Genomic DNA, 22,651 nt, shown 5'->3' on the forward strand with positions numbered 1-22,651 from the left:
TCGAGGGGCCATGTGGCCTACTCCTGCTCTTAGTTCTTATATTAAAAACACTCCAGGTCAGATAAAGGGGATGGGATAAAAGAAGCTTTGCCTGTGAAGGATCAACTATATCCGGAAGAGTGGCTATATTGCTGGTAGGTAATCTGATATTGGCCCAGAATTTGCTGTCAAAATATAGGTGAGGCTAATGCCGCTCACCGTTATTTATGCACAAATGACGTGATGTTCCTGTAGTTGTGCGGTAGATGCGAACTACACCGAGAGTTAAGGCTTGTCTGTTTCAGTCTAAGTACCCTTTTAAAAACGTGATAAATGTTAATTACTGCCAGTCAACCTCTCTGCCACTGAAAATTAACTATTACAAGTGTGGAGTCTCATACCTTCAGATTTTAGTTGATTATTTTTAAAAAAAAATTTTAAGTGTCTTTTCTCTCAATCCAATCTTCCTTTCCTTCTCTATGTGCCTGATTTGACATTGAATTCACCACTCTAACTTACACTTCCTTCTCAATCCTTGCACTGTTCATTTCACAGTCCTTCAATCTGATCGGTTAAGGAGATACGCAGTTGCTTGCCCTGGTCGCTCAGGTCCCAGATGCCCTGTAAGTGGCACTGCGCCATTTCCATCTCCCAGTGCAAAATATATCAGATTAAAACAGGCACAGGCAAGTCTAACTAACAGTGGACACAGTTCGTTGACCAGTTACAGCTAATTCTGGGCCATTCCTTCTCATGCTTTCATCCTCCACATAAAAATAAATCGTACTGAGGTAGTGCATTAATAAAAACCAGGTAATAACTTAATTCAGGCCAGCTTGCCAGAAGCTCAAAAGTGTTCTTTTAAAAAAGTGTACATTACTAGCTGTTTCTGCAAGACAAGTTGAATGAATAAAAACTCTTCAGACACATCCAAGTAGTGGGGGTCACAAGCCTTTAGCAGATCTATCAATATTGGGGGAATAGAGAGAGATGTGTGTTTTTTTTAAAAAAAAATGATAGATCACAAATCCATTTAAACAGCAGTATGTTTTCTTTTGAGAGCAAGATCATATTTTTGAACCCGACTTCAGTGAATGAACTTCTTCCATTCAGCCGCTTAAGCTTTAAAGATAGGAGTTTTTTTTCCCTGGATGCCAGGAAAGGATCCATTTCTGAAGGAATGAAACCTATCAACAAAGTGTCTCTTTCACTCTCAAGTGCCAAGTAGTCAAATGGAGGCTCAGAGTAGAGGTAAGCAGCATCTATGACAGGTCCTACATGTAAAGAGGTTGCAAATGTACAAAGATTGCATAACCCTTCATTAGCCTTTATATCTCCAGGCAAGCATGAGAACACAAGATTACAGTGCAGGAACAGCAGGAAACCTAATACAAGTGTAGATTTCACTGAAACGAAGGCACAACAAAATACTCCACCTAGAGTGCTGACAGTCAGCTCCACTAAATCAACTGTCTTTAGATTATAAAGATGGTGCAATCACAGGAAGGCTGCAACTTTTGAGGCACTTTATCTAGGACACTCATAGTACATTAGTTTTGCTGCTTTGTTTTGGGTCACTGTGCCCTGGACAACATTCCTATCTCAGCAGAAACCACCAAAAACAGATTAACTGGTCTTCACTGTTTGTAGAATCTTGTGTAGGTAAACACAGCAGCCATTTTGCACACAGCAAAAGTTACTGTACTTCAAAATAATTCACAGAATTATACAAACAGGCCAGTCATTAGGTCTGGTGTGGTTTTTCCTCCACAAAAGACCCATAATGTAATCCCATTCTTCTGCAGGCTCACAATGATCTATAATAAATTTGCAGCAAGTGTGTGTAATTAGCAAATTAATTTCAATATAAGTATGAGGTGGTGCATTTTGGTAGGAAGAATAAAGAGGTCACATACTGCTGGTATAATAAGTCTAAATGGGCTAGAGGAGCAAAGGGATCTAGGGGTACACATTCACAAAGTAGTGACACAGGTTAATAAGTCCAAAACTAGAGGTCATAAATATAAGAGATTCACTAATAAATCCTATAGGGAATTCAGGAGAAACTTCTTTACCCAGAGAGTGGTGAAAACATGGAACATGCCACTGCAAGGAGTAGTTGAGGCAAACAGCATAGATGCACTTAAAGGGGAAGCTAGATAAGCACCGAAGGGAGAAAGGAATGGAAGGAAATGCTGATAGGAGTAGAAGGCTCTTGTACAGCATAAACTCCAGCGTAGACCAGTTGGGTCAAATGGCCTGTTTGTGCTGTAGTTTCAATGTAGCTCAAATGTAACTAACATTCCACATTTTCAAGCATACATTCTGAATGTCTTAAATGTATAGACTCTGCATCAACATTGTTTTGTGGGGAGAGAATTCCAAATTCTCATCACCCTCAAGAAAGTTTTTCTAGCTTCCCCTTTAACTATTTTTTTTTTAAAGATTGTTTAAATTATCTAGAATTTACAGACAGAAACAGGCCATTCGGCCCAACTGGTCCATGCCAGTGTTTATGCTCCACGAGCCTCCTCCCACCCTATTTCATCTAACGTTATCAGCGTAACCTTCTAACCTTTCTTCCTCACATGTTTATCTAGCTTCCCTTTAAATGCATCTATGCTATTTGCCTCAACTACTCCTTGTGGTAGCACATTCCACATTCTAACCACTCTGGGTAAAGAAGTTTCTCCTGAATTCCTTATTGGATTTATTAGTGCTTCTTATACTTATGACCCCTAGTTTTGGATTCCCACAAGTGAAAACATCTCTATATCAACCCTATCAAACCCCTTCATAATCTTAAATACCTCTATTAGGTCACCCCTCAGCCTTCTCTTTTCTAGAAGAAAAAAGCCCCAGCCTGTTCAGTCTTTCCACCTCAGTTCTGGTATCATTCTTGTAAATTTTTTTTGCACCTTCTCCAGTGCCTCTATCCTTTTTGTAACAGAGACCAGTACTGTGCACAGTACTCACAATTTGAGCCCCCTCATTACTCTCCTGCTGACTAGTGAAAACGATCACTATTTACCTTATAATATCCAGAACAATCTTGAAGCTATATCTCAGGTTACCTTTAACCTCCTCAATTCTAGTCAAATAAGCCCAAGCTTCTTTTGGTCACTATGACCCTTCACCCTAGTGTGAGTCCCCAGACCCTTGGCAATCTGGCCCTCTAACTAGAGATAACCATTCTGTGCGTAATTATATTTCCTATTAATTGGTTTATCCTGAGAGTTTTATTTATCTGGAAGTTTGGGAAGAGCTGCTTTTAACTGTCACCTATTTGTTGGATCAATTCTTAATCAGCACATCAAAATTTGATAGCAGCCGCAATTTGAGATGTACACAAATTAATGGCAATGTGGTTCTTGGGGCTACATGGTAAGCACCTAAGCAGCTCATGAAGATGCCAGTGTGGACATCCCTATCCTGGCGAGTCCACACTGCATCATTTCCATTGCTTTTATATCCTTCCTAAAAATAGGCTGCCCAACACTCCAGCTGCGACCTAACCTAAAGTCAACATTAACCTCATTACTTTCATATTCTCGTTCTCTAAATACAGAGCCAAGGAATGGATTTGCTTTTTTTTTTAAAAAACAAGAACTTGTATTGCAACCTTTAATTTAAAAAGGTAGGATTTTAAAATTCTCATCCTGGTTTTCAAATCCCTCCACAGCCGCGCCCCTCCCTATCTAACCTCCCCCAGCCCTACAACCCTCCGATATATCTATATTTCTCCAATTCTTGCCTCTTACACATCCCCCAAATTTAGCATTCCACCATTGGCGGCCATGCCCTCAGCTGCCTAGGCCTCAAGCTCTGAAATTCCCTCCCTAAACCTCCAGTCCTTAAAACCTTTTTTTAAAAATAATCGTTCATGGGATGTGGGCACCGCTGGCAAGGCCAGCATTTATTGCCCATCCCTAATTGCCCTCGAGAAGGTGGTGCTAAGCAGCCTTCTTGAACCGCTGCAGTCCGTGTGGTGAAGGTTCTCCCACTGTGCTTTTAGTTAGGGAGTTCCAGGATTTTGACCCAGCGACGATGAAGGAACGGCGATATATTTCCAATTAGGGATGGTGTGTGACTTGGAGGAGGAACATGCAGGTGGTGTTATTCCCATGTGCCTGCTGCCCTTGTCCTTCTAGGTGGTAGAGGTTGTGGGTTTGGGAGTTGCTATGTGCATCCTGTGGGTGGTACACACTGCATCCACTGTGCACCGGTGAAGGGAGTGAATGTTTCAGGTGGTGGATGGGGTGCCAATCAAGTGGGCTGCTTCATCTTGGATGGTGTCGAGCTTCTCGAGTGTTGCTGGTGCTGCATTCATCCAGGCAAGTGGAGAGTATTCCATCACACTCCCGAGTTGTGTCTTGTAGATGGTGGGAAGGCTTTGGGGAGTCAGGTGAGTCACTCGCCACAGAATACCCAGCCTCTGACCTGCTCTTGTAGCCACAGTATGTGTGTGGCTGGTCCAGTTAAGTTTCTGGTCAATTGTGGCCCCCAGGATGTTGATGGTGGGGGATTTAGTGATGGTAATGCCATTGAATGTCAAGGGGAGGTGGTTAGACTCTCTTGTTGGAGATGGTCATTACCTGGCACTTGTCTGGCACGAATGTTACTTGCCACTTATCAGCCCAAGCCTGGATGTTGTCTAGGTCTAGATGCACGAAGGCACAGACTGCTTCACTACCTGAGGGGTTGCGAATGGAACTGAACACTCTGCAATCATCAGCGAACATCCCCATTTCTGACCTTATGATGGAGGGAAAGGTCATCGATGAAGCAGCTGAAGATGGTTGGGCCTAGGACACTGTCCTGGGGCTGAGATGATTGGCTGCCAACAACCATTACCATCTTCCTTTGTGCTAGGTATGACTCCAGCCACTGGAGAGTTTCCCCGATTCCCATTGACTTCAATTTTACTAGGGCTCCTTGGTGCCACACTCTGTCAAATGCTGCCTTGATATCAAGGGCAGTCACTCTCACCTCACCTCGAATTCAGCTCTTTTGTCCATGTTTGGACCAAGGCTGCAATGAGGTCTGGAGCTGAGTAGTCCTGATGGAACCCAAACTGAGCATTGGTGAGCAGGTGCCACTTAATAGCACTGTCAACAACACCCTCCATCACTTTGCTGATAATTGAGAGTAGACTGATGGGGCGGTAATTGGCCAGATTGGATTTGTCCTGCTTTTTGTGGACAAGACATACCTGGGTAATTTTCCACATTGTCGGGTAGATGCCAGTGTTGTAGCTGTACTGGAACAGCTTGGCTAGAGGCGCAGCTAGTTTTGGAGCACAAGTCTTCAGCACTACAGCTGGGATGTTGTCGGGGCCCATAGCCTTTGCTGTATCCAGTGCACTCAGCCATTTCTTATCTCTGAACATGCTTTTGGTCATCTATCCTAATATCTCCTTAATGAGAGTGTGTGTCAAATTTTGTCCAATAATCACTTCTGTAAAACAACTTGGGACATTTCACTACGTTAAAAGGCGCTGCATAAATGCAAGTTGTGGTTAATTGCGACCTTTATTTATGGTGAAGTCTTTTGAGGAATTTCTGAAAGATGTGATAAGGTGCTATATAAATGCAAGACTATTTCTTTATCATCCGCTGCTTCTTCTCGCCTGTGCCTAACAGCACATGTGGCAACCCATTTCTTCCACTGGTTCACATCCAGCAGATTATCTGTGTTGTTTCTGAAACAAAGTCCCTTTTTACGTGGACAGGTTGTTACCCTGACTCACAGCTGCTGACCAGAAGAACCAGCTAAATGCAATGTGAGGTCGCCACTCCACTTCCATCGGACGCGAGTGTCCCGCCAGGACCTCTTTCCTGATAGCTAGACATAATTATTCAATTACATTTTTATTTTAATTTAAAATAGACCATCTGGATAGAAAACACGCTTAAATTATTCAACTATTGGAAGCTAGTCAGTAGCATGAGTGTTTTTCAAAGAAATTTAAGCTCACAAAAACATCCATCTCAAAAGGCAAGTGCATGACTTAAGGATAAAAAAGTTCCCAAACACCATAATTTTCTAGACGTTCCGCATAGACCAAGACCAGGGGATGTCTTATCTTGGTAAGAGCCAGTAAACAATAGTTTGAAAATACTGCCTTTTACCATGCAAACAAGCTGTTCACCTGGCTAAACCTACATGGTCACAAAGGCTCCCTCGTTCCACCTGGATGGCTGTGTTTTAGAGGCAAGCACAATTCACAGAGCAACTTAATTGGGTTCACAATAATTGTGGTGTTATTACTGGAGTATGACTACAGCAGAAAAACAATTGGCACGAGAAACAATAGTACAGAGAAAAAAAAACTGACTTGAAAAAGTATTACATTTAGGCAACATGCATCTACACAACACCTTCAAAAGTAAAAAAGTCATAAGACACTAACAAAATGAAAATAAATGAGGAGAGACACAAGCCAGAAAGGGGGGTATTAGAAAGGGTGAATGCTTGGTCACAAAATTAAGTACCTTTGCAAGAGCTTATCTACAAAGGTTTGGTTCTTGAACACAGCAAGGCAATTAATGCACAAATAGTTTGCTAATATATTTATACAATTAATGAGGTAACTAATTGTGAAACCTCCCAGCAAACGTATCTTGATCTTTTATAATTTCCCAGGTTAGTGAACATTAAGATCATCTTCTTGTTTGAACTTAAAAACAGCTGTACCATGTGGTCACCTACATTTACATTATTTGGTAGCTAGCCACTGTGTACACAATGTGGATTCAATTCCACAAATTACTTCCTTCCTTCAACAGTCTACAAAGAACAACTGCTGTTTGATATCTTCAATTAATTTAGAAAATCATTTAAATAGCCAACTATACAACAGGTCTCAAATTACTCATTTTCTCTGTACTTTTGAAAAAAAAGACATGCAGTAACAATCCACCTGGTTGAGAATTTAACCCCTTGAACCAAAGGTATCATATGCATTGCCATGGCTCAGTTGGTAGCACTCTTGCCTGGGAGGCAGAAGGTTGTGGGTTCAAGTCCCACTTCAGAGACTTGGGAAAAAAAATAATCAATCTAGGTTGACACTCCATTGTAGTAGAGGGAGTGCTACATTGTCAGAGGTGCCGTCTTTCGGATGAGACATTTAATTGAGGCCCCCATCTGCCCTCTCAGGTAGACGTGAAAGATCCCTTGGCACTGGTTCTCCTCTGTCCTGGCCAATATTTATCTCTCATCCAACATCACTAAAAAAAGAGGTCATCATCACATTGCTGTTTGTGGGACCTTGCTCTGTGCAAATTGGCTGCTGTGTTTCCTACATTTAAATTTATTCTGCAAGTAGGTGAGCCGGAGAGACTGAGAAGGTGCCGGATTGAGTCACCATGTGTACTGAGCAACCTGATCTCAGCTGGGGTAGTGGTAGGGAAACTACAATTAGTCTCAGTACACAAAATGTTAGAGGGAAATATAATCCAGGGTTTCAACTCACTCACACACACTTTGTTAAACATCCTGAGGACAGACTGGGCTTAGTGTGATGCCCCCCTGCCAATGGTGGAATAGCAAGCCAACACTCACTGTCAAGGAGCACATATGAATATTAGCCATGTGGACAACTGGTACCCATGGATATCTACCCCAGCAAGGGGACAATACTGGAGGAGAAAGTTGGCAAAAACAGGAGAAACAAAATTATACAAACTATTTTTTGCCCTAGTTTCTCTACGGTTTTTCACCCCCCACAGAAATTTATCCATGGCTCTCTGGTTTTATTTTTGCTGGTGTTTAACGCACTGTTTTCTTTGCACTGTTACTGTCACCATCATGTTCCATAGTATACCAGTATTAAATTTATCTTACCATCTTCCCACTATTCCAGGTTCCATAAGTCTTCACTGTCCTGCCTAGTGTCAATCAATCTTGCCCTGATGCACAATAGGAACTGGTTTCATAGAGTCGGATATTTAGGGATACATTCACCAGCTCCACTGACCAGAAAATAACAGATGTTTGCAGACAGCTGAGGCCATATCAACCTCCTTAGAGCCACAGCAGGAACAAGGTGTACCACTTGAAGTGAATTCAGCTCAACAAGTGTTGATAACTTAGTAATGTCAGAACTGACTGCTGTTTATGGGCAGCTCCACATTATGTTCATAAATATCACTATTTATCCAACAAAGTAAATAAAAATGTGCTCAAAGGGAGAAGTTCCTAGAAAGGTCAACACTAAGGCAGGATGGTGAAGAATTATGGAATACAGTAGGGAAGTGTAGAAAGATTAGGGAAATTAATAAGCCATAGAACAAATGATGCAGGCAGCAACAAAATGGGGCAGGCTTAATGGACCAGCTGGTCTTTTCCTGCCAGTCAATTATGAATGTTCATATAAAAAAATCAAAACCCATTACTTCCCAAATTACACAAGTCTACAAATGCTTACAGAAAGCCCCACCATATAAATAAAGATGCTTTAGAGAACCTTAGCATCACAGAAGATAACCTGAAACTGCTCTCATGTTTTAATCTTTTTCAGAAGCTCTTCAGATCATCTGACATCATTCATTAACAGAAATCATCTGGTGGCACAAAATATGAACACATGAGAACCAACCGGGAATTTAAATACACTCCTGGAAACTTGGGAAGTATAATTTCTTCTGGCCCCATTCCGACTAAAGCTCAACAAGCACAAAAAAAAGTTCAGTTACGTAGCATTGTATGGCACTGTCCCAGACATGCAGCGTCATGAAGTGATTTGCGACTGACACAACCCGCAGGAATAGCATCAATACTGATGTTTAACACATGTTTATGAAAAGATTGATTATGAAATAATCGTGAATGAGGTACACTTTGTATCCTATGCTTAGATGTGTGAGATTGAGAAGCCTGCTTCAATGCATGCCTTGCTAGATATGTAATTTATAAAAAAAGTCAATAAAGCAAGTGTAGAACTAACACTCGCAATGGAAATGTTGACGTTTGATGTGTTTCCTCAAATGATTATACTTGTTTGAAGGATTTGTAGTAGGCTGTGCCTTAGTATTTTTCTTCCTTGTTCTTCCCACACCCCCCCCACCATAAGCTTCTGCTATAGTATTCCCTCGCCAAGAGGCCAGAGGTGGGGGGGAACCTGCTCCCAGACCTCAAAAAAACAAGCTGGTAAAATGGCCTGGTGTAAATCACTCCCAGTTTTCCCTTCTCTTTTATTCAGCAAAAAAAAACTGCACACATCCCTTCTCCTCTCACCCCCGACTCCCTCCTTCAAAAGTATGAAATTCAGCCTGTAGTGAAAACCTGCATTCTGTGCAGTATACATGTACAACAGATATTCCATAGTATACAAGAGCTTTGGTTGGGACAGCCATAATGCTATTTCTTAGTGTGATTCTGGACAAATGTAGCTCCAAAACAAGTCTTAACAGAGGTCAGTCAGAGATCCCAACCAGAAAAGAAAGCTTATATTTTGTCACAAAGGAAATGTGCTGCTGGACTGAGCACAATGAATGCTTTTACTTACAACAGCAAGGTTTAATTACAAAGTATGTGGTTTTTTTTCCTCTTCCCCTTTATACATCAGAACCAACCACCTCATGCCATCCCTGGAGTACCACAGATTCATAATTTAATAACAATGTTCCTCCTTACCTCTTACCCCCTATTTGCAAATGTCATTAATATTGGGTCTTTTTCCCCCCTGTCTATTTGCTGCATTGCAGTTATACTGACTACTTCAGTGGTCCTGTAGGTAACATCACTGTCTGAACACTTTGATTGCCTTGACAACAGGCAGTAGGAAAGATTATCTGTAATCACCAGGTATTGTTCGCTGACTATAAATGCGGTAATCTTCCATGGAATCCCACACTTGCTCACCTGACAAAGGAGAAAGCCTCCGAAAGCTTGAGATTTTCAAATAAAACAGTTGGACTATAACCTGGTGTTGTAAGATTTCTTACATACTGACACTGCACATTGGAAGGCTCTCATTGCTTTGAAAGTTGTCATTGCATCAACACAGTTTTTTTGTCTTGTTATCTAAAACTGAGGATGAACAAGATAAATAATATGGATAAGCCAGTTGCAATAGATGCATTCAGTACTGAAAAATCCCTTCAGGCAACTGGAAATTCAGCATTACTAAAGAGAAGAATCTAAAAGCATTGAAGAAATTAAGTTAATTTTTCACAAATTTTACCCAGTTAGACATTCCCTCCATCCCACCCAATAAATTTCTCACCTTGCTCTTTCAATGAATTTCCTACCTTTTTGTTGCCATCAATGGATCTGTTGGATAATCTTGTCGGCTCCCCACTGTTCAGAACAACTTGCTGCTTCCACACCTCCCCGTTGTCCTTGGCTTTATCTGGTGGGAGACTCTGACTATTGTCCTCTGTACCAGAGAGGCGCTGATTACGCAGATACTCGTCTGTCTCCTTATTCACCACCAGCAGTCTCGTCTCGTTCTCCAGTGCCTTGATTCGCTGCACAACCTGAAGAGGGATCAAAATGCATGTCGATTATTAAACATGGAGGCTTAACAGCAGAACCTTTTAAAGAAAGAATTGCAATCATCACTGACGTGCTTTTGTTCTCTGCATTTCTTAAAGATTCTGCTAATAGCATGGAAAGCTTACTAACCCTGAAAACTAAGGAAGTTGAATCAGTGCAAGCAGTTTAAGCTGAACTAAAACTAGGTTAATTGTTGTATATATTGATGTTTGCTCTTAGACTCAGTAACTCCTCTCCACCAGTAACCCTCAACGATATCACCAACACTCACTATTTTGTACAAACATTCAAAAATGAAAAGAAAAAATAGCATTCTTTTCCTCAAATCATAATTATTATTAAACCAAGTTGTTCTGGTGGCATCTCTAAACTAAGCAGAATGTAGATAACATACCACACATGCTAGGATCTAATGTTCTCTTGGTTACACTTTTAAAATAACATGAAATGGTCTGGTGTCGAGTGTCATGCGATAAGCATCTCATGCCCAAATCCCCTACTCACCAAACCTCCCAAAAACTCCCTTCACAAGAAACGGACTATTATAGCAAAACGTGCAAACACATTTTTAAGAATAATTGAACAGTAGGCACTCCTAAGCCTCCCCCACCCACTCAACCATATCTACAATGAATCGAAGCAAGTTAGAATCCCTTTTGTCTGGGCTAAAGTTCATGTAACTGGGCTGTGTCCTTACAAAATAAACTGGGCTTAATAAAAGTCTCCAGTCTGCTTTTAGGTTTTACTGCCTTGTAACATACATATCCCAGTATCCATGATGTGGAGATGCCGGTGATGGACTGGGGTGGACAAATGTAAGGAATCTTACAACACCAGGTTATAGTCCAACAATTTTATTTTAAAATCACAAGCTTGGACTATAACTTGGTGTTGTAAGATTCCTTATACATATCCCAGTATGAAACAGAATGTGCATCATTTGAGAGAGTCACGTGGTATATTTAAGAGTCCATTTTTGCTGCCGCCTATAGTTTAAAAATCTCTCTGACCATTTGCATTGGATGGAGATAAAATATAATGGCTGCGGGGTTAGACCACATTTCAGAGTTCACACTGAACTGATCAATCACTCAAGCTTCGCAGGTGACAGTAGGAAATCATACGAAGCCTTTTTGGACATGACTGACTTCTTTGTAAAGCACACCTGGGTATCTGTCGTCCCAGACATGAAGTCCTTACTCAACAAAATGATGTTTATTGTCGCATCAACGTCATCACTGCTTTGCGTTAGTTTAAACATTCAAATACCATTCATTTAATAAAGTAAACATATGGAGGGAGGGGGGAAACTATGAGGCACACGTTCAAAAAGCATTTTCCCCTCCCACATTTGCAAACACACAACATTAAAAAAGTATCCTCAATGTTTCAGCAAAAGTAGCCTGGCCAAACACTTGTGAAAATCCTGTCCCTTTAATTTCTCAGGATCATCATCCTCCCACTTGGAAAAGTAGTTTCATTTAGAGCATCTTCAATTTTTTTTTGAGGGGGGGGGGAACCCAAATTTTGGCTACAATTTCTGACCACAAGCCTTCCTCAAACTATGAGCATATTGGAGTATAAATATCAGCCCTGACTTTAGTTTCTGGTGTCCTAATACAACATTAGATCACCATCAGACTGTATTGGGTTCACACACACACACTAAGGGATGTATCGATTACTCGTTTCAAGACTGCTGTATTTAATCGGAAAAATGCGAACTTTAACCATTTAAATTCAATAAAAAGGGGGGAGGGGAATTACCTGATGATGAGTCTCTTTTTCCACATTATCGCCGTTCACTTCGACCACCCGGTCCCCGGCGCATAAACCCGATGCCTCCGCCGGCGAGCCGGGCTCCACTTTGCGGATGTACTGGCCGGTCTTGCCCTTCTCCCCGTGTAGATGGAAGCCGTAGCCGTTCTCCCCTTTTATCATTTGGCACAAACGGGGTTTCAGCTGGTCCTTCGCCATACTTTCGGTTCTCTTTGTATTTTAACCCTTTCTCTTTTTTTTTCCCCCTCTTCCAATTTCAGGGGTCAGTTGAAGTTATTTTCTTTCTTTCTCTCTCTCTCTCTCTCTGGTTGAATTAAACTTTGTTGTTGCCTCTGAGCGCCAGTACTGCGCCCGCCTATCCGCTCGCTGACAGCCCCCCCCCCCCGCCCCGGGGCTCGGGATCCGCTGGAGCTCAGTGACAGCTCCTGGCTGGAGTTAAATTTCCACCGTGACCGCCAAAAAGGGAAGCAACCTCGGCGCCAACGCACCTCCCTTAAATCTCCTCGGAAACTTCCAGATCGCAACCCGCCTGCACCAAAACAAAAAAAAAACACAAACAAACAGCTACAACCACATAAATCAGCTTTTGTTTCCTTTCTTTTTTTTTTGAAAAAAAAACCTTACCAAACAAAACGAAGAAAAGTTTGCAAGATGTAAAGTAAGTTACTTCTTAAATTGCTAAATGAGGCAAACATCGCACGTACGGAGTGCAGTGATGGAAGAATGGGCCATGCCGCAAGACATACACAATGACAATTGGTCTCTTTGCTTTTTAAGTTCAAGTTTTTGTGACTGTATCCCGTGCGTTGACTGACTGCCACCTGCCGAAAGCCGGGGGAAGCGGTAGGATTTGAACCACAGTTATCAAATAAATTCACCCAGCAGTCCATTCACATTCATGGGAACGGAAATATTTCCCCAATTTTTGTTGGCAGCGAAAAAAAAAAAAACAATTTTCAACCAATCTTTCAACCCTTTTCAACAATATTTCTCAAAATAAAAGCAAGTAGTCCTGTAAATTTATATTACCATTGCTGTTAAATTGGGACTGCACTGCCCCTTCGCCATACACCCTAGCCTAGAAAACTAGCAAAAGTGACCAGCAGCTTTTAAAACAGCCCTTAACCTAGTGTAGTTAGGTTAAAATCCCAGAGTAAGGAAAGCTTTAGGATTAACTTTAAAAGGAGCAGAGACACAGAACAGTTCAGATACACATACATTTAAAAATGTTGATAAAGTTCTAAGAAACACGTGCTCCTAATTTATTTTTTAAAAAAGGGGCACACAGAGTACAAAAGCAGAGGTAAACCTATACAAATCATTGGTTAAGCAGCAGTTAGAATATGTTAGAGCAGATTTTCCTGTTTCATCCACCCTCACCACTGGAGCATTTAAAATGTGCTACTCCAGTCCCGGCCCATGAGACACATGAATCCCCCATTCCAGCCCCTTAACATAAGCCCACTTCCTAGCACTGGTAGAAGCAATAGGGGACATAAGCGCAGCTGCAGGGATGTTAACCCACTTAGGCTTGCAACTGTGTGTCCAGCCTCCAACATTGAGGTCTTCTGCTAGCAGCCAGAAGGTTCCAATTACTTGTAAACATTCTTAAATTTTGTGGTGGGGGGGGGGGGGGATTAAAATACTAAAAGGAAGACACTTCCCGTCTCTAGCCTGCTCCCACGCCCTCCCGATCAGGAGTATAGAGACAGACTACTGTGTTACACCAGGAACATGAGGTGGGAGGTTAGGAAGACCCCCTATTACCTCAGTAGAATTGTCAGATATGCAGCTAAACCCAGGTCAACCCCCCCCCCCCCGAAACTTGGAGGAGGTCTGTGCAGGTACTCAGGCCACTACTTGATTGAGGAGTAATGGTAGAGGCATATCAGCTCTCCCCACACCATGTTCTTATACAGAAGAGTACATTAAGGTCAACTAAAAATAATACACCAAATATACAGTATATCTTACAAACTTTACCAATTTAGTCTTACTCAACAAGACAGATGTTAAGAGAAAATGTAGCCCATGGGATAAATCTGTAATGTAGATTTTTCTCAACTATCTCCAGTGTGCATGGAAAGCACAAAACTGCAACTGGGCTAATAATTCCACTAGCCCAAGCAATGTTCTTGCTCAGGTTGTTGCTAATAGGCCTGCATGTGGGCTTTGCAATTCTTCTTATAGCCAGGAGCTATGAAATTGGACCTAACGAAGTACTGGGCTATCTAGATCCAATTCATGCCTAATTATCCTTGCAATCAACCTCATTAAAGGTAATGGTTCTTCCATTATCATTTAGAGTAGCATAGTTAAAATTTTCAGGCAGGAGTAGAGCATTGGTCCATCAAGTCTATCCCATCCAACTTCCTAAAAAATTACCTTGATGCATATAAAAATCTCATAACTCTGAATCCTATTTGTTGACAGGATCCTTGAGGGTCACAAGGAATTCCAAAATCCTGATGTTGGATTTGACCTCTCACCCACCCTCTGTATAGCAATGTTGCACTCCCTAACACTACTCCGAATTCTTAAGAAGTAGTGGAAGGATATCATGACTGCACTAGAATAAATTCAATTATTTCTGAGCTCAGCTAAAATGGGTGTAGACTTGTACATATCTTTGGTACTGTAGATTTCTACAGTGTATAATCAAAGCATAGCTACTACTGTAAATCTGTAGCTGAAAAAAATGTAATGTGACTTGACTATATATATTAACTGATAAAGATCACATGTAAAAAAAAACAAATAAACCCTGTAACAGGAAGGTTGTTGAAAGTACTGATGTCTCTACTATATTTTATTTAACATTTTTATAGAGAGGTATAACAAGATGAACAATGGTACAGACACAGGTGTCTTCTGTTTCAAATCATGGGTTTGCATAAATTCCAACGGAAGGTATGTTGATTAAATTAATGGACTAGTGTGCAATTCGAACTTCATTATTGTAACCAGAAGAACTGCAGTACAGTATTATATTTGTTTTTTAATGATCAAGTTGGAAAATACATCATGTAAAGTATGCCATCTTTTTAAAATGGCTATTTAACATCTGCTGGGTGTGGATTTTAAAGCAAACCTGCAGAACCAGCTGAAGTGTTCCATTAATAATCTAACCTCTGATTCATAATCGGTAAGGATAGAAGAAAATATCCGAGGAGATTTTTAAGTGATTTCAATACAGTACAGTGGTCTATTTGGGGATTGTTTTTAAAATTGGGATAAATTATGCATAAACAATGTTTTTGTATTGAGAATCAAACAAAAAATGTTAGTTAAAATATCACAAAGTATTAACAAATAACTCTGTTTTCAGGTTAAAATAGACGTAAAAAAAGTTTAAAAGTTTGCTCATTTCTAGTATCCAGTATAGGACAAGAAAGATTTGCATTCATGTTGCATTTTTCATGACCTCAGAATCTCCCAAAGCACTTTACTGCCAATGAAGTACTTTTGTAGTCACTGTTGCAGGGAAACGCGGCAGCTATTTGCGTACAGCAAGGTACCACAAACAGCAATGAGATAAATGACCAGATCATCTGTTTTAGTGATGTTGGTTGAGAGATAAATATTATCTGGGACACTGGAGAGAACTCCCCTGCGCTTCTTCGAATAGTGTCATGGGATCTTTTAGGTCCACCTAAGAGGGGTGACAGGGCCACGGTTTAACGCCTCATCTGAAAGATGTATATTCACTGAGCACTGCGGAAGTCCTCAAATTGTAATTATTTCATTTAAACCACGACAATACATCCTCACATGATTTCCTAATGTTCTGCTGAATAAACATATTCAGGAGATATTCTATGTCATCTGTACTGTCATAGAATCATAGAAATTTACAGCACAGAAGGAGGCTATTCGGCCGATCGTGTCTGTGCCAGCTGAAAAAGAGCTATCCAGCCCAATCCCACTTTCCAGCTCTTAGTCCATAGCCTTGTGGGTTACGACATTTCAAGTGCATATCCAAGTACTTTATAAATGCGATGAGGGTTTCTGCCTCCACCACCCTTTCAGGCAGTGAGTTCCAGACCCCCACCACCCTCTGGGTGTAAACATTTCTCCTCAACTCCCCTCTAATCCTTCTACCAATTTACCTTAAATCTATGCCTCCTGGTTATTGACCTCTCTGCCAAGGGAAATAGGTCCTTCCTATTCACTCTTTCTAGGCCCCTCATAATTTTATATACCTCAATTAAATTTCCCCTCAGCTCCTCTGTTCCAAACAAAACAACCCCAGCCTATCCAATCTTTCCTCATAGCTAAAATTCTTCAGTCCTGGCAACATCCTCATAAATCTCCTTTGTACCCTCTCTAGTGCAATCACATCTTTCCTGTAATGTGGTGACCAGAACTGTACCCAGTATTCTAGCTGTGGCCTAACTAATGTTTTATACAGTTCTAGCATAACCTCCCAGCTCTTAGAAACATAGAAACATAGAAAATAGAAGCAAGAGTAGGCCATTCGGCCCTTCGGGCCTGCTCCACCATTCAAAATGATCATGGCTGATCGTCTAACTCAGTACCCTGTTCCCGCTTTTTCCTCATATCCCTTGATCCCTTTAGCACTAAGAAATATATCTATCTCCTTCTTGAGTATCTAATGACTTGGCTTCCACTGCCTTCTGTGGTAGAGAATTCCATAGGTTCACCACCCTCTGATGAAGAAATTTCTCCTCATCTCGGTTCTAAATGGCATACCCCGTATCCTGAGACTGTGACCCCTGGTTCTGGACTCCCCAGCCATCGGGAACATCCTCCCTGCATCTAGTCTGTCTAGTCCTGTTAGAATTTTATATGTTTCGATGAGATCACCTCTCATTCTTCTAAACTCTAGTGAATATAGGCCTAGTCGACCCAATCTCTCCTCATACGTCAGTCCTGCTATCCCAGGAATCAGTCTGGTAAACCTTCATTGCACACCCTCCATGGCAAGGACATCCTTCCTCAGATAAGGAGACCAAAACTGCACACAATACTCCAGATGTGGTCTCACCAAGGCCCTGTATAACTGCAGTAAGACATCCCTGCTCCTGTACTCAAATCCTCTTGCAATGAAGGCCAACATACCATTCGCCTTCCTAACTGCTTGCTGCACCTGAATGCTCGCTTTCAGCGACTGGTGTACAAGGACAGCCAGGTCTCGTTGCACCTCCCCTTTTCCCAATCTATCACCATTCAGACAATAATCTGCCTTTCTGTTTTTACAACCAAAGTGGATAACCTCACATTTATCCACGTTATACTGCATCTGCCATGTTCTTGCCCGTTCACCCAACTTGTCTAAATCACATTGGAGCCTCTTTGCATCCTCCTCACAGCTCAAAATCCACCCCAGTTTTGTGTCATCTGCAAACTTGGAAATGTTACATTTAGTTCCCTCATCCAAATCATTGATATATATTGTGAATAGCTGGGGCCCAAGCACTGATCCCTGCGGTACCCCACTAGTCACTGCCTGTCACCCGGAAAAAGACCTGTTTATTCCTACTCTCTGTTTCCTGTCTGTCAACCAATTCTCAATCCGTGCCAGTATATTCCCCCCAATCCCATGTGCTTTAATTTTGCACACTAACCTCTTGCGTGGGACCTTATCAAAAGCCTTCTGAAAATCCAAATACACCACATCCACTGGTTCTCCCCTATCTATTCTACTAGTTACAACCTCAAAAAACTCCAGTAGATTTGATAAGCATGATTTCCTTTTCATAAACCCAAGCTGACTTTGTCCAATCCCATTAATGCCCTCCAAGTGTTCTGTTATCACATCTTTTATAATAGACTCTAGCATTTTCCCCACTAATGATGTCAGGCTAAATGGTCTGTAATTCCCTGTTTTTTCTCTCCCTCCTTTTTTAAATAGTGGGGTTACATTTGCCACCCTCCAATCTGTAAGAACTGTTCCAGAGTCTATAGAATTTTGGAAGATGATCACCAATGCATCCACTATTTCCAGGGCCATTTCCTTTAGTACTCTGGGATGTAGATTATATTCTATGCCTCAGCTAATAAAGGAAAGTATCCCGTATGCCTTCTTAACCACCTTATCCACCGTCCTGCTACCTTCAGTGATCTGTGGACATGCACTCCAAGGTCCCTTTCTTCGTCTACACCTCTCAGTATCCTCCTATTTATTGTGTATTCCCTTGCCTTGTTTGCCCTCCCCAAATACATTACCTCACACTTCTCCGGATTGAATTCCATTTGCCACTTTCTGCCCACCTGACCAGTCCATTAATATCTTCCTGCAGTCTTCAGCTTTCCTCTTCACTATCAACTATATGGCCAATTTTTGTATCATCTGCAAACTTCTTAGTCATGCCCCCTATTTAATTCTAAATCATTGATATATACCACAAAAAGCAAGGGACCTAGTACTGAGCCCTGCGGGACCCCACTGCAAACAGCCTTCCAGTCACAAAAACACCATTACCCTTTGCTTCCTGCCACTGAGCCCATTTTGGATCCAACTTCCCACTTTCCCTTGTATCCCATGGGCTTTTACTTTTCTAACCAGTCTGCCATGTGGGACCTTGTCAAAAGCCTTGCTAAAATCCATGTAGACTACATCAAACACGCTACCCTCATCAACCCTCCTTGTTACCGCCTCAAAAATTCAATCAAGTTAGTCAGACACGACCTTCCCTTAACAAATCCATGCTGACTGTCCTTGATTAATCTGTGCCTTTCTAAATGACGATTAATAATGTCCCTCAGAATTGTTTCCAATAATTTGCCCACCACCGAGGTTAGGCTGACTGGCCTATTATTACTCGGTCTATCCCTCGCTCCCTTTTTAAACAACGGTACAACGTTAGCAGTCCTCCAGTCCTCTGGCACCACACCTGTAGCCAGAGAGGATTGGAAAATGATGGTCAGAGCCTCCGCTATTTCCTCCCTGCTTCTCTTAACAGCCTGGGATACATCTCATCCGGGCCTGGCAATTTATCTACTTTCAATATCCAATCCCCTTAATATTTCCTCTCTCACTATGTTTGTCCCATCCAATACTTCACATTCCTCCTCCTTAACTACAATGTCTGCATTGTCCCCCTCCTTTGTGAAGACAGACGCAAAGTATTCATTAAGAGCCATTCTCACGTCTTCTGCCTCCATGCACAGGTTACCTTTTTGGTCTCTAATAGGCCCTACTCTTTCCTTGGTTATTCTCTTGCTCTTTATGTATTTATAAAACATTTTTGGGTTTTCCTTGATTTTACTTGCCAATATTTTTTCATGCCCTCTCTTTGCTTTCCTAATTTCCCTTTCCTGTCATGTGATCTTTTTGTTCTCCTTGTCACATAGCACACTGAACCTTTAAACTATAAGCCCCTGTGATGCTTGCACAGTATTCATCTACATGATGCTCCCAGCAAGACTACCTCATACCAGATCCAGCAACAAGTCGCTCCCCTGCTTCCCAGTCAGAAGATAAACTAATTCAATTAGTAACACATACATTATTTATTATACATAACGGAGCTAAAGGCAGGAAAGCCATATTGAAGTTCATGTGACACTGAAGCATCATGTCACCTTTATTCTCAGTTTTATTTTGGCAGGTGGGTCCATTGTTGGAGCGATTTCCTCCCCTTCACAGACACACACACATATACGTGTTCACAGTAAATGCTGGTGATACACAGCATTTAGCATCTATAAAAAGAAAAGGCAGATTAGGGCTCAATGAAGATATAGACCCTTGGTCAAAACTGCTCTGATGTACCAGTTCTGATGCAGGATCTACACTGTAAACACTGGTCCATCTTTTCCTCTTACAGCTGCTGCATTTTTCCAACATTTCTGTTTTTATTTCAGATTTCTGGCATTTGCAGTTTTTCTTTTTTATTCACACTTGTCACAGTCTGTCCTATGGATCGCTCATCAAATTTGCTCTAAAATTTGAAAGCTAATTGTTTTATGCGTAACTGTATTTTTTGACAATTATCTTTAAATAATTTGTTTGCAATACCACGAGTGGGACACACTAGGTCAGTTTAACATAAATCGAAGTTTGTAATACATGTAAAAGATGCAATTATTAAATACATTTTCATGAATTTAAAATCTTACTATCAATTGAATGTACTAAGGTTAACATTCATATATTGCAAGCTTTAACAGTTTAATAAATATATACATGCCTATCAGTGTACAGAAATAAAAAACGGTTTACAGAGTTATCTTAACTCAATCAATGGTCCATCTTTAGTTGATAATTGATAGATTTTTGTTAGGCAAAGGTATTAAGGGTTATGGAACCAAGGCGGGTAGATGGAGTTAAGATACAGATAGGCCAGGATCTAATTGAATGGCAGAACAGGCTCAAGGGGCTGAATGGCCTCCTCCTGTTCCTATGTTCCTATCTTCTGTTCAATGCAGACGTGGCTATATAACAGAAACTTCCACAGTCACCAGCAATCTTCTATAAAAGGTATCCCTATAAAACAGCAATATTTTAAGGGCCAGTCTGTTAAATCTTGCCATTCGTCCTGACTCTCCTTTCCAGAGATGCGTAAACTCGAGCCTCACAAACAAAGATGATGGTGTTCGATGGCAGGGCTTTGCAGGACTGCAGATCAGGCAAAACGTCCATCACCCGAAGAGACTAGAGAGAAGAGTACAGAGGCAACAATCAATCACCCTGCAGCATTTCCATAGCAAAATAAACTCATGGATGTTCATATTTTTACCAGATAACAACTGGATACCTATATAACCAACCTCAAGATATCATCTTGAACTACAGTCAACTACTGTATTCATCTTGAACTACAGTCAATTCAGTTGCCTGCAAATATTACAGATACACATATTTCAATTATATTTTGATTTTTAAACATTTTATAAACAATTTCTTCATTAAAATCTTTAGACAAACCAGGGGGAGATAAGGATCTTTTTTTACACAGCGAGTTGTTATGGTCTGGAATACATTGCCTGAAAGGGTGGTGGAAGCAGATTCAGTAGTAACTTTCAGAAGGGAATTGGATATATACTTGAAAAGGAAAAAAAAATTGCAGGGCTAGTGGGAAAGAGCAGGGCCGTGGGACTAATTGGGTAGCTCTTTCCAAGAGCCTGCACCGGCACGATGGGCCGAATGGCCTCCTTCTGTGTTGTATGATTCTATGAATCTTTCAATGCACGCCTTTTGGAATTAGCGTTGTTCCAACTACGAGCTGCAGTTTAGCAATCTACAGAAAGACCCTGGTGTGAAACCCCCGGTCAAATATAAACTGAAAGAAGGAATATAGACACCGACGGATACATCACTGTCCCTCACCATGCTTCCCATTCCTCGGTGCGGTGACTCGTCCTGCATTCCCAGTTCTCGGCTCTCGTCAAACCTGATCCCAGACCGATCCCTCCCACCGTGGAGAGTGCTGCCAGGCAGATCCCCAGTCAGTGATTGGCTGGTCCTTACTGGATCTGTGGGTCCATAAGTGGACGGATCTTGGGCGTGAGACCCGCCGTTCCTGGATTGGTGCCCAGTGAGCGATGGCACTGCGAGCTCTGGCAGAGTGACCCTTGGAAGTTCTGGAGCGAGAGAGCGCCTTGTGTAGGGCGATCGGTGGACTCCCAGCAGGATCCCGGAGGCTCGACCTACTGTATAATACCGAGCTTTGGCAGCCTGTTTGTACCAACCCTCTGCCGGATGCAAGGATAGCAGCAACATCGTCAAAGAGACGGAGAGCAGGAGAGGAGTGTGGCACTGGCTTACTGACAGCATTCTCTAACCCTGTAGCACAGGAGGCTGAGAGCAAAAAGAACCGAGTTTCCTTTAGCTTATATCAGGACGCTGGGTTATATACACTTCGGCCAGTAATTCTCAGCCCAGTGATTCAGAACCCTCTTGGGACAACTTATAAAAACAATTCTGAAAGTGCTGATTAGTTTCACTCTTTTCGCCCTGGTCATTCATTGATCGAATGAAATATAATGGGCTGTAAGCAAGGTTAAGAGTGACTTAAAACATCATCTCATCTTAAACGGTGACGCAAAAAGAAGCACTTATAACGTAATGAGGCTGGGAAGATTGATTTGCTCGTCAGAACTTGACATCAGCTTTAAAACAAACTGCCACGTTGGCTTCTCCACTCCTCCAATTGTTTGCTTCAGTGCATTGAGTTTTAACCAATTTCTGAATTTTCAGTACTGTAGCTGGATTCTTCAATTGGTCTTTTTTTAAAAATTAAGATTAAGTAATTACATGAACTTTTCAAGAGCTTTTCATCACCATTTTAAGACGATCACTTTTCGACCGACTATAAAGAAGTATGGGTAATTATTATGATGCAAATATTAAAAACAAAGTTAAATTTAAGTCATACATAAAACTGCAGTATGCTCGTGCTGTAATATTTATAATATTTGACGATGC

General features: G+C 41.4%; 1 protein-coding gene across 1 annotated transcript in view; it reads right to left on the minus strand.

The window, feature by feature from the left end:
• Positions 1–13,001, minus strand: part of LOC137340736 (Na(+)/H(+) exchange regulatory cofactor NHE-RF2) — an 85,900-nt gene extending 72,899 nt beyond the window's left edge. The window contains exons 1-3 of the mRNA XM_068003467.1: positions 12,883–13,001; positions 12,247–12,787; positions 10,233–10,460 (exon numbers count right to left, since the gene is read on the minus strand). Of these exons, the coding sequence (XP_067859568.1) occupies positions 10,233–10,460; positions 12,247–12,456 (438 nt within the window). The 5' untranslated portion in view covers positions 12,457–12,787; positions 12,883–13,001. The remainder of the gene's footprint in view (positions 1–10,232; positions 10,461–12,246; positions 12,788–12,882) is intronic.
• Between the last annotated feature and the right edge of the window lie 9,650 nt (positions 13,002–22,651).

This window comes from Heptranchias perlo, chromosome 22, assembly GCF_035084215.1.
Source record: "Heptranchias perlo isolate sHepPer1 chromosome 22, sHepPer1.hap1, whole genome shotgun sequence".
Classification (NCBI taxonomy): Eukaryota; Metazoa; Chordata; class Chondrichthyes; order Hexanchiformes; family Hexanchidae; genus Heptranchias; species Heptranchias perlo.